Source organism: Puma concolor, chromosome A2 (assembly GCF_028749965.1).
Source record: "Puma concolor isolate L17-30 chromosome A2, mPumCon1.1.hap2, whole genome shotgun sequence".
NCBI lineage: Eukaryota > Metazoa > Chordata > Mammalia > Carnivora > Felidae > Puma > Puma concolor.
In genome coordinates this window covers 61,027,691-61,046,643 of record NC_141668.1, presented here as the reverse complement: position 1 = coordinate 61,046,643, position 18,953 = coordinate 61,027,691, and the positions used below count along the sequence as shown (strand labels likewise).

The 18,953-nt window shown below is 35.9% G+C and overlaps 1 protein-coding gene across 3 annotated transcripts in view; it reads right to left on the bottom strand.

The window, feature by feature from the left end:
• The window catches only part of CRPPA (CDP-L-ribitol pyrophosphorylase A), a 325,844-nt gene that overhangs the window by 51,389 nt on the left and 255,502 nt on the right, over positions 1-18,953 (bottom strand). The window contains exons 10-11 of one of the 3 annotated variants that reach the window (XR_015246505.1): positions 16,709-16,783; positions 15,997-16,084 (exon numbers count right to left, since the gene is read on the bottom strand). The exons of 1 other annotated variant lie outside the window; for it this stretch is intronic. Coding sequence is in view for 1 of the 2 variants with exons in the window: in XM_086694960.1 (XP_086551086.1) it covers positions 16,745-16,783 (39 nt within the window). In the remaining variant the exon portion in view is untranslated. The remainder of the gene's footprint in view (positions 1-15,996; positions 16,085-16,708; positions 16,784-18,953) is intronic. One more of the 3 variants, XM_086694960.1, reaches the window with a different exon arrangement.

Genomic DNA, 18,953 nt, shown 5'->3' with positions numbered 1-18,953 from the left:
GAAACAAGTGGATAAGCAACGACTATAACCACAAGGTTTCAGTTCATGCAGGAGAAAACAATTTTAAGTGGTAAACAAAAATAAGGTGTTTCGGTAAAGTTTCTGAAACATCTTAATGCACCATTTGGGCTTGAAACAATTTATATCCAGAAAAATGAATATTGCGTGTTAAGGATCAGTAAAGCCTCAAGTTTAATTTTAAAGTTAACTATTTCCAAGTTTGAAAATATCTTCTGTTTTGTTTTTTACTTTATCTTCAGAAAGAAAGAAAAGTAACCTCTAAGCAGCCTATTATCATAAACAGTATTTTGTAAGCATCATTATAAGTGTGATATTAAATAAAGAGAAATCCATAGCAAACACAAACCAGAATTTCATCTATGCACAACAAAATTGGATTTTAGAACAAACATGGGCTTTAAAAAAAGTCAGGTCTACATATGGTTTGTTTCACCACGTAGCCACGAACAAAGCCATTGGTGATGTGGAAGTAACTGAGTTGACTCAGATTCACCTGGGATGAATTCCAGGGTTAAAAAAAACACACAGGCCTCAAATGGCATCACCTGTGCTAGGTCAAGTCCCCAAACCAGGGCTTAATACCTAACCTATTTGTAATCTCAGCCTTCCTGAGAAACTAGTCCTGGTCAGTCAGGATTTTTCTGGTCAGCACCGATGAGGTAATCTGTCACAGGGGCCCTCTCCGTTCCCTAAAGGATGATGAGGCAATCCATCTAGTAAGACCCTTTTCTCTTCCTCTCAGGGAAGGTGACCTTGCCTGAAACAATCGTTGTTTTGCTAACTGTCCCATCCAATTCTGCCCATAAAATCCTTCCATTTCCACAATTCCTAGGAGCTACATTTTCCTAGACTGGATGCTGTTGATTCATGCATCAATTAATAAAGCCAATTAGACCTTTTAACATTCACTTGAGCCTCTGTCATCTACCGCTAAAAATCTTTACTTTTAGGGGCGCCTGGGTGGCTTGGTCAGTTGAGCGTCTGACTTCGGCTCAGGTCATGATCTCACGGTCCGTGAGTTCAAGCCCCACGTCGGGCTCTGTGCTGACCCCTCAGAGCCTGGAGCCTGTTTCAGATTCTGTTTCTCCCTCTCTCTCTGCCCCTCCCCTGTTCATGCTCTGTCTCTCTCTGTCTCAAAAATAAATAAACGTTAAAAAAATACTTTAAAAAAAAAAATCTCTACTTTTAAATGCTTTCCAGAGAAGCTATTAGGTAGTGAAGTTAGAACATCGGCATTTTATCTTGCCACAGCATGGAAAGACAGACCAAGTTTATGGTGGTGTTATTGAATGCCCTATGTAGAAGAGCATTCTATATGGGATGTCCAGGAAACATGCAGGTATCTTTTACAGGCCAGTGCCAGTGATTTCTAATTACGTGGTAATAAATATGACATGACTGGTCATGTAAAGGCAGTGCGTTTAGTGTGGAGAACATTAAGGCCTTTATCTAGTATTCTCGGTTTCTTCAAAATTTAGGATTCAAGCTTAACATTTTTATTAAAAAGTAGTATGTGGTATCCTATTCACTGAAATAGTTCTTGAAGATACCACCAAATGTATTCATAAAAGTTAAAGTTATAACTACATCCGTATAATCATTTAGCTTTTTAAATAGAAACATCAAGTATTAATAGAAGCTCATTTCATCTTATTGGGACATTCTACATACAATAAAAACTGGTGCTATTTCATATAGTCACAGTGCTTTTGAGCCATAATTACTTAAAACCTTTTACTCATACACTCAAATTAAGACTTCAAATGAGCAAATGACTTTTTAATGACAGGTTTATCAAAACCTTGTGCTGTACAATCTCCACAGAATATTTAGGGAATGGGAATCTACTTAATAATTTCCCCTCGTTTGGAAATAATCAGCAACTTCCTTTTTACTTTAGAATCTTTACAACTCATTTTAACTATTAAGACCAACACCTGTCTTCTTAAGGAGGCTATATAAAGATTCATAGAATGGCTATTCATGGGAATACACAGAAGGGATTCTACTGACAAATCACCATGGTGAAGATACTAAATGTTAGGACTGAACCCCTGTCACACCTTGAAAGTTTTAAAATGTTAAGTTGCTTTGAAATTGCTCTTTCCATCTCACATTAAATACTATGACTTGATGCTAACTGGGGTCATGGCCTGCCTCCTCCTAATTTTAACACAGTGAGCCAGAATCAAACAAAAACAGAACTCAAGGTTTTCATTTCCAGGAATCAAATGTAAATACATTTGTCGGGCTCTGGTTAAGTTTTAGAGACTTGATTCCCCATTAGGAATTATATGTTTCCAAAATTACATGTTGAATGGGAAGGAATGCTTATGTATATCATGTCTAAATACAGTAACAAGATTAAACTTTTGCCACAAAAGAGTAAAAAAGTGTGCCTGAGTATTAATTACATAATCACTGATAAATTAATTTCTTAGACTTGTCAACCAGATTACAACTGGAGACAACATTTGAGATTTTCTTGTTCTCAAGACTTTAGAGCAAAAAAAAAAAAGTTTTTTAATGTAGTTGTTTTTGATCACTGCTTTTCTATATTAATATTTTATCAGTGATTCTTTAAAAATGTGTAAACTGTTATTACATTTGAATACTAATGCATTGCTGCACTGTGTCTACTTGCCTATGGATGTCTCATACCAAACCAGAGGCCAGCTATCATGATCATACATATTCTACATTTATCAAGTGCCCTGTCATTTTAGGGCTGCAGAAATTCCTGCAAATAGCATTCCTGCAATTTCCAAGCAAGTTGTCACTGGACTCACTCAACAGGCCAGTTGACTCAACAGGTCACTGAACAGACCAGTTCAAATATTGTTGGATTTAATCCAGTGAGTCATCGTGACAAGTTGCTCAGTGGGTATATACAGTAAAAACAAAATGACAGGTTGAGGAAAATTACAATTTAATAAATAAGTATGTGTGGTAAAAACACATAGATTGGGTAAAATCACAATTTCATAAACAAACAAATGAACAAAACTGGATCATTTAACCTCAGTTACTTTGAGAATCCATAGTCTCTAGGATATGGGAGAGACAAAAAGGGAAATCAAGGACAAGGGGCAGCAGAGATAAATATGATTAAGGTCAATATAGATCCTGTGAAAATTTCTTAGAAGACTAAACCATTGTTTATAAATTAAGCAAACAGAAATGAAGCTAAACTCTATATATTCTTATGGAGTTATGGAGAAACAAAAAGTCATCAGTATATAATTATGCTATCTGGAACTTACAAAGTCTGTTTGGGTTAGTTTATTAGAGCACTGGCCAACATTCAGACTTAAAAATAGCTCTAAGGTCAACACTCATTCTCGCTTTATCTCACTCACTTTATCTCTGTAACTGTCACTGCTCTGAGTTAGACAAGCTTTTGGCCAGTTTTGTTCATGCTTGTACTTTGCAGCCAATTTCTGTCCAGGACAGACATCGGCAACTCTTTTAGCAGTGCCAAGGGTTTCACATCCTTTCTTGCGGCTTGCATAAGTGAAGGGAAGAAAATCTAAACATGCCCCTAGTCTCAAGAATCAGGTGGCAGAGGTTTTGACCACACAGAATCCTCCCCCCACTGGCCTCTGTGATTTTCCCCACTCCATCCTCCCCCTCAGAGACCTGATGCTGTGATTAAGGTGGCATCTTAGATGATCATAGAGGCACTAAAAGGAACAGAATAACTTAAGAATGAATTCCTAGAATAGGGCTACATCTAAGAAAACTATTATGCCATGCCGAATATTTTTGCTACCATCAAAAAATAGCAGCTTTATGGCAACAAATCCAGTGGCTATGTCAATGATCATACTAGTGTTTTTTGTTTTTATTTCGGGGGGCCCAGAACCCTAAGAATCTGATGAGAGCTGTGGATCTTGTTGGAGACAAGTGCTTCAATAAATAGACATACAATTTTCCATGTAATATTAGGGATCCCCTAAATGAGGTCAAGAGCCAAAAGAGTTAAGAAACTCTTATCTAATCCAATCCTTTAATTTTATAAATAGCGAAATAAGGCTCCAAAAGAGTGACATCTTCTGCCTAACACAAGTTAACAGCAAAGACAAGTTTTTTCACTCTAGCTCCAATGCTCTGAGAGACTCAAATTAATTCTCCTGACAACAAAGACTTCAAAGCAAGTCACAGGAAGCAAGTCACAGGAAGAGAAAGAGAAGAAATACTTCTAGTGCTTTGTGAGGCACAGGGAAATCTTTCAGAGCACAAATGTGGTGTGTGTGTGTGTGTGTGTGTGTGTGTGTGCGTGCGCGCGCGCGCGCACGCGCAAGCGCATGTATTTTCCCTAGAGAGCCAAGAAGTGAAATTCATAAGCGTGTTCTTGTCATTCTGATTGGGAGACACAGACATGAGGAAGATAAGCAACTAGAATTGGAGGAAGTACTTGGAAGGACATCTAAGAGTTGGGAGAAGGTTCTCACATGGAAACAATATGTTCTGCTTACAAGTCGGCATTAGCATAAAACTGAGTCATATGAACATCTTTGTCAATATACTAATAAGATAATATTAATTAAATTTCTAAAACTGAACACATGTGTTAGCTCCCCTTTAAAATGTTCCCTCTTCCTCTGCTTGGCTTCCACCTGCACTGGCTGCAAGCCTGAACCATTGAACCATGCACCATTCTGGGTCCCCAACCCACCTTGCCCTCTCATTCTCTAAGATGTCTCCATTCTGCCCCTAATGAGTCTCTTGACTGCACCTTCTGAGCTCCTCCCCACCCTTCCTGCGCTCACCTCTCACCTGACCTTACTTTTCTGTAGTCACTTCTCTTTCTACCTGTCTTTATTTCAATTCATCCTGTAAGCTGCTTTGAAAGGAATCTTACCATGAAGTAATGTAATACATTACTCTCTGGCTAGAACACCTTCAGTAGCTACCCGTTACCCACAACCTTCCTTGGAAAGTTTTATGAAGTTTTGAAATCTTCTCAACATGTTATATGAGAAATGCTTCATCATTTAGTAAGGTTGAAGACAAAAAAGAATGCTCATTTTAGATCATTATATTAGCAGAGACTGTGTAACAAAAGTTATCTCAGTCTTTAAACTCATTTTATATGTAAAAAAAGAAAGTGCTCTTCTCATTGAAAAATGATGGATACAATTGTATTGTTGTATACTTACTATTTAAGAAAAAAAGATTTAAACCTTATTGCATATTAAAATGTAGACTGGGGGCGCCTGGGTGGCGCAGTCGGTTAAGCGTCCGACTTCAGCCAGGTCACGATCTCGCGGTCCGTGAGTTCGAGCCCCGCGTCAGGCTCTGGGCTGATGGCTCGGAGCCTGGAGCCTGTTTCCCATTCTGTGTCTCCCTCTCTCTCTGCCCCTCCCCCGTTCATGCTCTGTCTCTCTCTGTCCCCAAAATAAATAAACGTTGAAAAAAAAATTTAAAAAAAAAAAATAAATAAATAAAATGTAGACTGAACTTTTATTCTGTTACATAACAAAAAACAGATTTAAAAAATACTATTATACCCTGAAATTTGAATTTCATATTTAGAGCTTAATAAATCAGCTGGTTTATTTTTTATGGTGATATGTTTTATGATTAAAAGCTAAGAAAAAAGAGAAAATATTCTAGAATACCATTTGAAAGAACTTCTCCACAGTGACATGAATCCCAGAAATGCATTCACACACACCAGGGGTTTTGAATCACCACATGGGTCTCACTGACATATCAGTGTGGCATCCACGGTCCTTTTGAATACTCTGCCCCATTTCTGGGCCCTTCACTCTACTTTTATCGCCTAATTTGACGTTCCCCAGACCCCATGTACTTGAACATACATTTTTTTTTCTTCCTTTAATGTCACTGCTTTGTTATTTTCCTTTTTGTAAATGTTGACAGTCTATTCCATTCTTCATACCGCACATTAGGATCATCTATTCCCTGAGTCCTTCTCTGAAACACCTCCTCTTTGCCACCTCTCTATTTCATGTATTACACATGATTGTCACCAGATACACTTCCCCCTTCTGAACTCTAAAGTTCTAGGCAGGAAGAAACCCAATACCAAACATAGTACGTGGAAATGCATATTTATTAATACATTTAAAAATAAACAGTTAATTCAGGAAAATAATTCAAGCAATTGGAAAACAGGTATAGGTCAAACAAGTATACGTGAAAATCTAACTACAACATGGCTTTTTATCTCCTTCTATATTGTTATCCTCTCCTTTAAGAAGGTTTGTTGGTTTTACAGAAAATCGGTTACATGAACTTCATGCATTACGACTGAATCTACAATAGCACAGTCATCTGGAATAATATTAATGAGACAACCCCAAACCTCACTTTCCAAATTATTTCTAGGAGTGCAATGATGCTCCTAAAACTGTGCATTTCTCCTTTACTGTACTTGTACCTGTGTTAGATCTTGTTAGCTGTCCACTAAAGACTTTCTCCTCCCTTGCCCAGAATAGTCAAATGTGGCTGAGACACGGCTGCTGGATAGGTATATTTCCTAGCTTCGTTTAGCTACGTATGTGACCATGTGATTGATGCCTCATTGCTAACGGAGGGCAATCAAGAATGATGTGAGCAACTTTTATTTGACTTGCTTCAGAGGAAATCTTTGGCCCAAAGCTTATGTTCTTTTCTTTCCATTTCTATTGACAGCAATGGCAAACAATGACTTTGGAAGTTACGCATTAAAAGTAGCAGGGGTGCCATGTGCATGAGACAGAGCTGCTGAAAAACCTAGATGATATATCTGGATTGTTAGCCAAAACATAAATAAATATCTATCTTATTTGAGCCACTGCTTTGGGATGTCTTTGTTAGAGCAGCTTAGTCCTTTACTCTGATACATACTGTATCAGAAATTAGAACACTAACAATCTTGGGGTGCCTGGGTGACTCATTTGGTTGAGCGTCCGACTTCGGCTCAGGTCAGGATCTCTCAGTCTGTGAGTTCAAGCCCCGTGTCGGGATCTGTGCTGACAGCTCAGGGCCTAGAGCCTGCTTTGGATTCTGTGTCTCCCTCTCTCTCTCTGCCCCTCCCCTGCTCATGCTCGGTCTCTCTCTCTCCGTCAAAAATAAATAAACATTAAAAAAAAAAAAAAAACTACCAGTATTCCTTTATTCCTATACATATTTTAATCCAATTTAAATAATCCTCAAAATAGAACTTTTAAAACTAGCAATATTAATACTTATAATGACAAACTCATTTTCTGAAGTGTAAAGCCTTTGGATAGCAAATTTTATAAAACTTGATATTAAAAAAGTTATCTTTGTATCTACATATAAAAATAATTTGCTGACAAAGGTAAGCAAACTTTTATGTAGAATGGATGTGACAATGTTTCCTGTGTCAAACCCTATAAAAAGAGAAATGCAAAGATACAAAAAAAGAACCATATGTTTTCCAAAAATGGTTAGGTCACATTTCAAATTTTTGTAGTTTGAGTATGACTTCTCAATCATTAACAAAACTAAGAAGACTGCCAGTTTCTTTTGTTATACATGAAATATTATTAATGGGATCCCAGCTTCGTGGTAGACACAACTCCAAAGAAGCTTTACAGTCTAGTTTCTGCTAGTTTTCAAGTCGACTCCATTCAGAATAAAAACTTCTGTTTTGCACCAATCATACATATTTTATAATTCATTTTAGAAATGAACTCTGTGGTAAAGTTTCTCTTCTATTTTTATGGCCAAAGGTTGCTCATTAAAAAAAGGTGGGGGGGGTGCTACAAGATAAATTGATTTTCTGTAGATAAGTGCTCAAAAAGGGAATTTTTAGTATTACAAATAAACAGGTGGGTAGATAAGCAATTTTTGAATGCTTTTTTCCTAGCATTTTAAATTCAATGAGAAAGACATAACAGGTGCACCTGCATGGCTCAGTCAATTAAGTGTCTGACTTTGGCTCAGCTCATGATCTCACGGTTTGTGGGTTCGAGCTCTGCATCGGGCTCTGTGCTGACAGCTCAGAGCCTGGAGCCTGCTTCGGATTCTGTCTTCCTCTCTCTCTCTCTGCCCTCCCCCACTCGTGCTCTGTTTCCATAATAAGTAAACATTTTTTTAAAAAAAGACCTCATTTCTGGCGGTGTTTTCATGGCTTTAAGTAATTTGGCCACCTATTGTAAAGCCGACCTTGCCTCCTGTGGATGCTTATCAACACCACCTCTCTGAGGCTTGCCTGCTGTGCCCTGGGACCCACAGAATTCTGTTTGAGGGCTAAACTATGACTTCTAGTAGTTTCTTAAATAAGTAGCCCCCATTAAATGGAGTAGTACTGGCTCTATTACTCTCACAATTTACTCAAGTACTGAGGGGTACGATGTTTTCCAGGTGGATATTACTGTTCATGTCATTCTTCTTAAAATTTGCCTCTCTTTTTCAAAGAGAAACTGCTAGCTATCAGACAGGAGTTTCATGAACCTGAGATCAAGTTGCAATGTAGCTGCAGAGGGAACATCCTTTCTCCCTGGATTCCATTACAGTCATCCTTACCCCTTGAAGCCCCGCTGCTTAAGCATGCTCTTTATCCTGCTACTTCGACATCCTTATGCTATGGAATATCTCCTCTCATCATATTGCCACCTACTTATGTTGGCCTTAACACCATCATGTTTTCCCATCTTAGAAAAATGAAAATATCATAAACCCACCACTCTCTCTCAAGCCCATACTTTCCTCCCTGCCTCTTCATAGGTATTACTATTGTCTTCAAATTTCCCAAAATCAGACTTCAATTGATTGCCATTGGACTTCCCCTTAATTACAAAGTGACATCTCTTGTCAAGGTTTCTTCTTTCCTGCATTATGGTTGGATCTGCCTATGTAAAGCCTTTGGTCAACAGAGAGCCTCAAGTGAAATCAACTCAACAAGCTCATGCCTAAACATAATTAAGATTAAAGCTGATTAAGTTACCAGGAAATATGTTCCGACTTCATCCACATAAATATGGTTTAAATACACAATGTAAATATAAATTTAATTCTGGCTCTTCCAAGGTGAAAATAATGCTTTGGAAAATTTTATAAATTTATGATGCTAGACATCAGCTCACTTATTTAGAAGAAATAAATTTCATGAAAATGCAGATTAAATATATTCACTTTTAAGAATGTGATTCACTCAGAGCTGTTTGTATCATTAAGTCCACACACCAATTAACCAATCACAGCACAGAAATGCCCAAAGATCATCCACGAAGGAATATATGTATTTGCTCCAACTCAGGAAGAAAGAGTAGTGATAAAAATGTCCTTGGGGCATGTGGGTGGCTCAGATAGATGTCTGACTTGTAGTTTTGGCTCAAGTCCTGATCTCACGGTTCATGAGATGGAGCCCAGCATCAGGCTCTACACTGATGGTACAGAGCCTGCTTGGAATTCTCTCTCTCCCCTCTCTCTCTGCCCCTCCCACCCTTGCACTCTCTCTCTCTCTCTTTCTCAAAATCTATAAACTTTTTTTAAAAAAATGTCTATTTTAGGTACCATATATATATATATATATATATATATATATATATATAAAATATATAATATGAAAAAGTGATTTAGTCAAAGTAGCCGACAAAATGACATTTTACCCATAACAGGTATGCACGTGATAAAGGCAAAATTCTTATTTTATTTTTAACAAAACCAGTGACAAGGGGGCATAGCTCAGGGGTAGAACATTTGACAGCAAAACCAGTGACAGTTTGTGCCTTGTGTGTGACTTTAAGTTGAGGGTTGCTGCACTAAAGTTGTTTCAGCATCCAAATCATCATGGCCAGAATGGAACTCATCACCTGTTCCCTCGAATCTGCTTCCTGCCTCATGTCAGGTTTGTAGTTAAAGACCCCATCATAAACTAGAAGTCCAGCCAGAAACATGGGTATCATCTTTGCTTCCTCCCTCTTGACAATTTCCAAAATGCTTTTGTACTATAATCTCTATATTCTGATTGTAGCAGTCCTGTGAGGGTGTATTATCTTTATCTTATAAATGATGATATTTATTATGTTCAGAGTTTAGGTGCTCTGCCCAAAGGCACAGAATAGTCATGATGCTTATTTTCTGGTGGTTCATTTAGTTAATATATTCATGCACACTATCTTACTGAATCATTAAAACATTTATGTGCTTTCAGTCCTTTTTTCTCAAATAAGTACATGGAGAGATTGAGCCCATCATTTGAGGATTTGAATACGTCAGCCTTAAAATCTCCACTTAATTATTCCTGCTCTTAGTGAATTACTGAGTAGGGATCTAAGATCTAAATCCAATCTATTTTCCAAGTAGGCAAGCATTCACCTGACCGGATATCCTATTGATGGGACATTCACCTTAATTTGGCACTAAAAGCTTTATAAAAACACTTTTACTTTAAGCCTTTTTCTCAAAAAACATTCTCACTTTTGCACAGTCTGTTAAACAGAGCTTATATTTTAGTGATTAAGAAATGTATAATGCATTTCCAATGTGTCAATATTAAAAACGATTTTCTGTAACAGTGGCAGAGTTTTACTTATAGAAAACAGAATAGAACAAAAACAGAGAAGACTCTGAAAGCTACTTTTCTGTAGAACGATTTCATAAGTCTATTTTCTCACCATTTGTTTTCTTACCTAAAACTAAGATTCATGATTCTTCTCTAGCCATCTTCCCCAACCCTCTCTCCCAGAAAAATGCAACCATCTGTATATTTTTAATTAATAAAGCCTGCAAGTTTTATTTATGATTACACATGACAAAAGAGAAACACTCAGAGATTAAATGATCTGAGTTATACAAATGAACTAGCAATAGTACGAGGAGCACAGTGTGTTTAAATCCGTTGTATAAATTAAAGCCAGATACTTTATTTATGACATATGGGAAAAAGAGCCATATTTCTAAAATATGTTCAGTCATCATCAGTTCCAGGAACCAGATCAATGCCATAAACATATTCCAGTGATCGAACAGCAACATCAGACTGCATGTGCTATAGCAGCAATCTACATATATAAGCACCACACATGAGACATCAACAATTAACTAACTTCCTATGTTCGTTTCGTCAGATGGAACCCACATGTAAATGTAAAATCAAAAATAGCCCTTTCCCTAGAAAATACTTAGGATGAGGTTTTGAAAATGCCAAAATTGCTTTCTTCCACCTCTCTCTCTCATTTCTCCCCACCCACTCCAGTCTGACTGCTATGAAGATCAACAGAACCCAAACACAAAAATGCATAGCTCATGTGGGTGAGCTTGGTCAGAAACACTTCTGTAGTGGTTCTGCCAGGTGTACTGGCAGAACCTTCTGGAGACTGAGAGATATAGATGCCAGTCTATCTTCATATTGTAAAATCTTCAGATTGAACAAGGCCAGGAGGTTGTATCTACATTGTCATCATTCCTCCTTCATTTAAAATCTCCAAAATCCCACATTAAATTTTTCCCAGTTAAAAGAAACTGCAAAACTCCCTTGATCACATTCTATCTAAACAAGAACATTTTGTGGCTCCCCCTTCTTTCACTATTTTTTAAATGTTATACTTATTTATCCAAATATCCAAAATTAAACCTATGTTTCTGTTCAAGAGGCTTTGGTAATTATATCAGTTTTGCCTGTTTTCATTTGCAGACCCTTAAAAGAAAGGAGATGTAAGTGATACATATTTCTCTGTTTAAATGGTTCTTTTTAATGAATGTTTCCAATACTGTTGTTATTGCCTAAATTATTTTTAATAGACCATAAGGTAGGGAATTTCCACAATGTTTGTTAGTTATCAGTTAGTTAGAAATGCACTGGCCTCTAGTACCTCCAGTATCTCCTTACTATCTACAGTGCTAACTTTAAATTCTTTGGACTATTTCACAAGACTCAGAGCATGGCCTAATTTGTTCTCTGCTCTCCACTGGCATGAACCCAACACTCTATGCTGTTAAGATCCGCTCCTTCCCATCGCTTCATCTTTGTCGATTCCTTTCTATTTGCTTTTCTTTTCAACATAACAATACAACCCTAATATTGTTCATAATCTCTTCAAGAAAGCTTTCTCCGTCTTTTCCAACCACTGTCATCACCAATTTCTATGAATTCGTGGAAAATTCATTAGGTCATAAGACAAACTGATATCTATTTGTTGCTCCTAGGTGATCGCATTGACTCAGTTCAATTTCATCATCTAATTGATACACTCTGTAAGCACAGGAAATAAATCTTGTAATTTATTTTGGACATCTATTAACAGATACTACCTATATGGAGGGTGATCAATATCCCAAATATATTAAGAGATTAAAATATTTTCTGCCCCAGATTTTCCAAGAAGTAAGAAAGATTTCTACTTATTAGCTATCTTACTGGGATAAGCAAGTTCATCTCTGAGCCATTGACACCTTTGTTTAAAATAAGTATAAGAATACTCAGTTTTCACTGACTTCTTTGATTTCTTTGAATATACTATGCATATCTTGCCTCGGGCTCTTCATTGTGCCTCAATATTTCTTTTCCATCTGTTTATCTAGTTACTTCCTCTCTATCCTTAAATATAACATTCTTACAAAAGCTTTCCTTCTTACCCCTTCCTCCTATCACTTTATTTATTCAATGACCATCCTCCCTGGTAAACTGTATCCTGCTAGAAAGCATGGATTGCATAGTGTTATTCCACACTGTGTATTCAGTGCACTGTGTAAATATGTGAATATTTGTTATTGAATATTTGCTTTTTTCTTCTTTGATCTTGTTTTTATCTTGTTTTGATTTGTACTTAAAATATCATAGTTATTTTTCTTATTCCTTGATGTGTTTCTTGGCATTGGATGATAGTCACCAAGCACCATGCAATAATTTGAAGTGGTAAAATATAAAATTATGTTATTTATATAGGTAAAATAAGATCAGGCCAAACAGTTCAAACATGAGTCCACATCCTCTTTGAGTGAACTGGAAAAACAGAGGATTTGCAGTCAATGCTAAGTTAGCTGCTCATTCTGATAGCCATAAATACTTCTTACAACCTGAATCATGATAGACAATATGGCTTAGTTTTAATGACTTACTGTGAAGCTATTTAGAATTAAGTGAACAGAGAAAACGCATTCTATGATGGGGAATGAAATGTAAATCAGAGATGCTTCCTTGGACACAAACCATTATTAACAGGTACTATACTGGAATAAATTCCCATGACCAACAACATGAAAATTGTAAATTGACAGGCATTAGTATTTTCGTACATAACGTCAGTTTTTTCACTCTCATTCAACCTGCATAAATAGGAATCCAGACTGTTACAAGTTATTAAGACTGACATGAAACACACACAAACACACATGACTGACAGCACCAAAATCAGAAGTGACACTGACATTATCAATGAAAAGAGATGACAGTTATTATTAACACAAGAGAGTTCAAACTTCAATGACTCAGAAATAGTTTATTAAAAGTCTAAAAAAAAGAAATCTCAGTCTATACAAATAAATTCACCAGTTCAATTTAGTAAGACTGAAGGTTAAGGTTAATCAGTACATTCTAAAGGGGAAAAAAGGAATATATCCTATGTGACTTTATTTACAAAACTGTTAATGAAAATCAACTTTCTTGACAAACAGGTAATGATGACTACCCAAGCAGTTACAGTAAGACTAGGCTGACATTACTTGGCCAACCAATGGTCCCTGAGGGGGCTTCTCAAATAAAAATCACAACCACACACAGCTGAAGACTTGTAATCAATGCTCATATATGTGCCAAATTTTGTTAGGGAAATTTAAGGCACCTAAGATTTAAAAAATTGAAATCCAACTCCAGAAACATTTTGTACTACTTCTTAGCTGGCAGAACAGTACCATCATGCCTGTCTTATACAGATAAAAAAAGACCATGGAAATGTTATCTTATTTCCACTTTAATACCTGGTTTATATATTCCCTAACTTATAAAAGGCAAGATATCATTCAAATGGATAAAAATACTGCTGGGGCACATTGAAAAGCACCTGCATTACATTAACAATAAAGAAATGAAGGACAGGAACTCATAAAGCAGAAATACTTCAATCTATTCTCCAAGAAATAAAAGTTTTTTGAAAGAAAACAAGCTTTAACTGTACACTTCTAATCCTACTTTTGTCTAATATATTTACGTAACTAAACATTGCTAATCATAATCTAAAATTGAGGGCCAGGAAAGTGAATTTACCTAAGTAAACTATTTCTCATAAAGGGAGAGAATGACTGCCTTTTACAGTGTACTAAGCATTCCAAGAGGAGCATGCTTACTTAGACAACAAGAATGTGGGCAGTTTAAGGAAGAAATAGTAAGGCTTTAAAATTCAAGAAAGAAAAACAAATTCAATGATGTTTAACGTCCAGCTAACTCACAATGTGAAACAGTTGCCTAGGAATTACCACTCCTGAACCAGAGATCTTTCCACCTCATGGTGCATCACAATTTCACTAGTGTGTGTCTGAAGGATTAGATCAGGAAAGGAAGTTATAAAATTCAAATGCTTCTTCTGAATGATTGGCAAAATGAGGCAATTTCCAACAGTCCTTTTGACTACTTAGATAATAGGAAAAAAAAAACCCTCCTTAGATCCAGAAAAATGAAACTCCTGTACTAAGATAAAATAAGGACAAATGTGGGGCGCCTGGGTGGCGCAGTCGGTTAAGCGTCCGACTTCAGCCAGGTCACGATCTCGCGGTCCGTGAGTTCAAGCCCCGCGTCGGGCTCTGGGCTGATGGCTCAGAGCCTGGAGCCTGTTTCCGATTCTGTGTCTCCCTCTCTCTCTGCCCCTCCCCCGTTCATGCTCCGTCTCTCTCTGTCCCAAAAATAAATAAACGTTGGGAAAAAAAAAAAAAAAAAAAAGAATTTAAAAAAAAAAAATAAGGACAAATGCTAATAATTAAATTATAAAAAAATAATTTAGGTTTTCTTGGTAGACATGATAATATACTAGTTTTAGGAAGTTCTAAATTTCTGTGACCAGTGGCCAACATTTCTAATTAGTCCATATATTAAAGAGAATGTTTAGGCCCTAAATAAATTTATATAAACTGTCATAACCAAATAAAATATGGAAGTACAATTCACAAGCATAAAGTAGAATATGATTATTTCTGTGAATTTATAGAACTGATTCTTTATATAATTTCTTTGAGAGAGCTATTCACCCATATTCTCCTATTTCCTTTGCAGTAACAGAAAGCAATTAAAATTGTATATATTTAATTAGCAAACAGCTAAGAAACAGAAAACCAGAAAACATATCTTTCAACCCAAGATCTTTAGAAAATTTTTACAGAACAGATTTTTAGCTCAAAGACATTATCTTAAAATCTCTCATTATTGAATATCAAAAGGCACCTGTACAGTATCAGCAAACATTTAAAATGTTCCTTCTACTTTTTCTGTAACTCAGAACTGATTGCACAGCCTTTTATAATTAAAAACACTAATTTACACTGAAACTTAAACAGTGAAATATGTTGTGTGTATTTTTATATTACCTGTTTCTTTCATATAATTTTTGTTTAAAATGTATCTGGCTGATTTTTAAACTCAAAGCTTCAGCCTCAACTATTTGAGTGTAATCAAAAAGAACACTTGATGTCAAGCTGTTTTGAACAAAGGATGAATTTTCCCTTATAGATAATTGCTTTGGTTCTCTGTATTTCCCTCTTGCCACAAATAAGATATATTATCTATTCTTAGCAGGTATACTAACTCATTGGCCTCTTCCTTGCATCAACCCTCTTGATAATCACAGTAAAATTTTTTCAAGGAGTTTAAATAGATTATAAATATAAATATAAATATAAATATAAATAAATAACAATATTTAAGTAGATTATAAATATAAATATAAATATAAATATAAATATAAATATAAATATAAATATAAATATAAATATAAATATAAATATAAATATAAATATAAATATAAATATAAACTATGTTACAAATACTACTATAATTTTTTTCCTTACCTACTGAAATTGCCATTTTAGTCTCACATGCTTTCTTCAACTTCCTCCCAAACTGGCAGAGTATGGCTGCTATTCCACCTATTACAAACTTTTAATTTGTTAATTAGAAGGGATTCTTACCCAATTCCTCTTCCACCATAAGTAAGGCAGCAGAGACATTGAAGAACCTCTTCTCTGCAACCATATAAAGAGAAGGAGGCAGAATAGACCCTAAAGAGCTTGGCACTCATTGTTCTGGAAATGCAGCTGCAGCTAGAGGTAAAGAATGGTCACCGGGCAGCTGCCGAGGTGAGCTCCTTCCTCACACAGTGGAAACAGAAGAAATGTGGCACACAACATGAGAAATGGGTAGTCAGGAACAAAAAGGGGAAGACAGTTGAAGACAGGTTTGTCCCATAACACAGGCAAATGGAAGGATATCTCTTCCTGTAGAGATAGCCCTGCTGTCCAAAAACTTGAGCTTTAAAATGCCACGTGGTTATATGAATCATTTCCAGGTAAGGGTTTTTTAAAGAGGAGGTTGCTAGTATGTAAATGGTGAGTCAACTCACATTCTGATAATGCAGAAAAATGAAGACTACTAAATAGCTTTTCTTTTATGAATTATACATGTGATTATAAATATTTAAAACTGCGGAGCATATTATCTATCCTACATGACCATCATACAGGTCTAGAATAGGTGTGCAGGTATTGGATAAAAGATACTTACCATGTTAATCTTAATCCATATTCATTTTGCAAACTTTTAAGTAAGACATGAGGGATCCTGGGGCGGGCAGAAGACCTTTTGATCAAAAATAATTTAAGTATCAGAAAGTCAGCCGTTACAACACAGAATAGGAACACTTTTCTCCACAACTAAAACTACCTTCTAACATACTAAAATTCATGATATCCATGAATAAAACACTGATGTATTTTTGTTCTTAACCAAAGAAATCCATAATATTCTAGAGTTTTGTCAATATGTTTTAAATTATGGAGTCAATATTTAGAATTTTCAACTAGTTTAGATAAATATTTTTTAGAGATTTGTTAGTTCAATGGGCCACTCCAATGATTCTCAAACAAGTTGCAAAGACAGTATCACATGGAAGTCTCCTGGGTAGCTCAGTTGGTTAAGTATGTGACACTTGACTTCCACTCAGGTCATGATGTTGCCATTCTTGGGTTCAAGCCCCACTTTGGGCTCTGAGGTGGTAGTAAGGAGCCTGCTTGGGATTCTGTGTTTCCTCTCTCTGCCCTGTGCTCTCTGTCTCAAAAAAAAAAAAAGGAATCACCTGGGAAGCTTACAGAGGCCTAATTCCTATCCCAGACCAATTCAGTGAAAAGCTCAGGGAGTATAACCTAAACAGAAATAAGTAACTAGGCTTCCTCAGATGATTTCAAGGCAGGCTGGGAGAAAAATCATTGTTCTGCCCTTGCATCTAAATCTTCTGTGGAAAACATAAATTGGTGTTCTAAGAAAAACTTTCCCACTGTCAAATATTTGTGAAGTAACCAAGGATAATCATTATATTTAATGGATGTCTGAAGCATTCTTTTAATGATAGAAAATAAGGTATTTCTATTCTCATAACTACAGTTAATGTAATTGAGCAAGTTGTGATTAATACTTTCTGGAAAGAAGAAATAACATATGTAATAGCCTTAAAGGAAGAATGAGAATGGTAATATTTGAAGACTACATGATCTGCTTACAAAAACTAATAAAATCAACATATAAACTCTTAAAAGTAATCAGAAAGTTTAGCACTAAGACCAGATATAAGACTGATTTATAAGAATCAAGAGCATTCCTCTAATTTGCCACTGATACGTATTGAATACAGGAAGCCAGTCACAATACTAAGAAAAACTACTCAGTATGAAGGAATTTGTTAACAAACTATTTAAAGATTCCTATAGAAAAACAAATAAAAATAAAATAAAATAAAGATCCCTATAGGGAAACAAACAAACAAACATTAAAGGCCTTTTAAAAGGCATAAAGGACTGAATGAAGAGCTATTTCCTGTTATTGGAGGAGATGATTTAATATAGCCATGCATTCCAAGTTAAACTATATATTCAGTGCAGTCTCAATAAAAATTCCAGCTGCATTTCTTTAGGAATACTCAATGGTAGCTGACACTGAAACAAGTTGATCGTTATATTGAGAAAAAAATTCAAGTCTTAACATGAAAGTTAGAGTCCTGACAGATTAAATTTCTAAGGATGGAAAGTAAATCAGTAAGTTAATAAAAATAATGTAGGAGAATATATAACATTTACTACATAAGGGTGAGGAAAGACTTCTTTAAAACTCCAAAAAAGTAGGGGTGCCTGAGTGGCTCAGTCAGTTGAGCATCCGACTTCCACTCAGGTCAAGATCTCACAGTTCATGGGTTCGCGCCCCACTTTGGGCTCCGTGTTGACAGCTCAGAGCTTCGAGCCTGCTTCGGAACCTGCCTTCCTCCCTCTCTCTCCCTCTCTCTCTGCCTCTCCCCTGCTTATATGCTGTCTCTTTCTCAAAAATAAAATTAAAAACCATTAAAAAAGTAAAAAATAAAACTCCCAAAAAAAAAAAAACCTATATACTTTATGTGTCTATTTACAAAACAGTCTAGAAAAGGCAAAAATACTGGGTCAGAAGGTAATAGATCAGTAGTTGCCATGGATTAGAGGTGAGGGGGCATAAGGAATGCAAAGAAATACAAGAAAAGTTTCTGGGGTGATAGAAACATTTGATATCCTAATTTGGATGGCAATTGCACAATTATATACATTTGTTGAAACTCAATAAACTGTAAATTTTAAAATGTATAATATTGAATGCAAATTATACCTCAATAATCCTAACAAAATTCCCTTTAAACCATAAATTACAAAGTTGAAAACTGATTAACTTACTACATAAATATTAAGATTTATATTCAAGGAAGGGTAGCACAGAAACATTTGGAGAAAAGAGA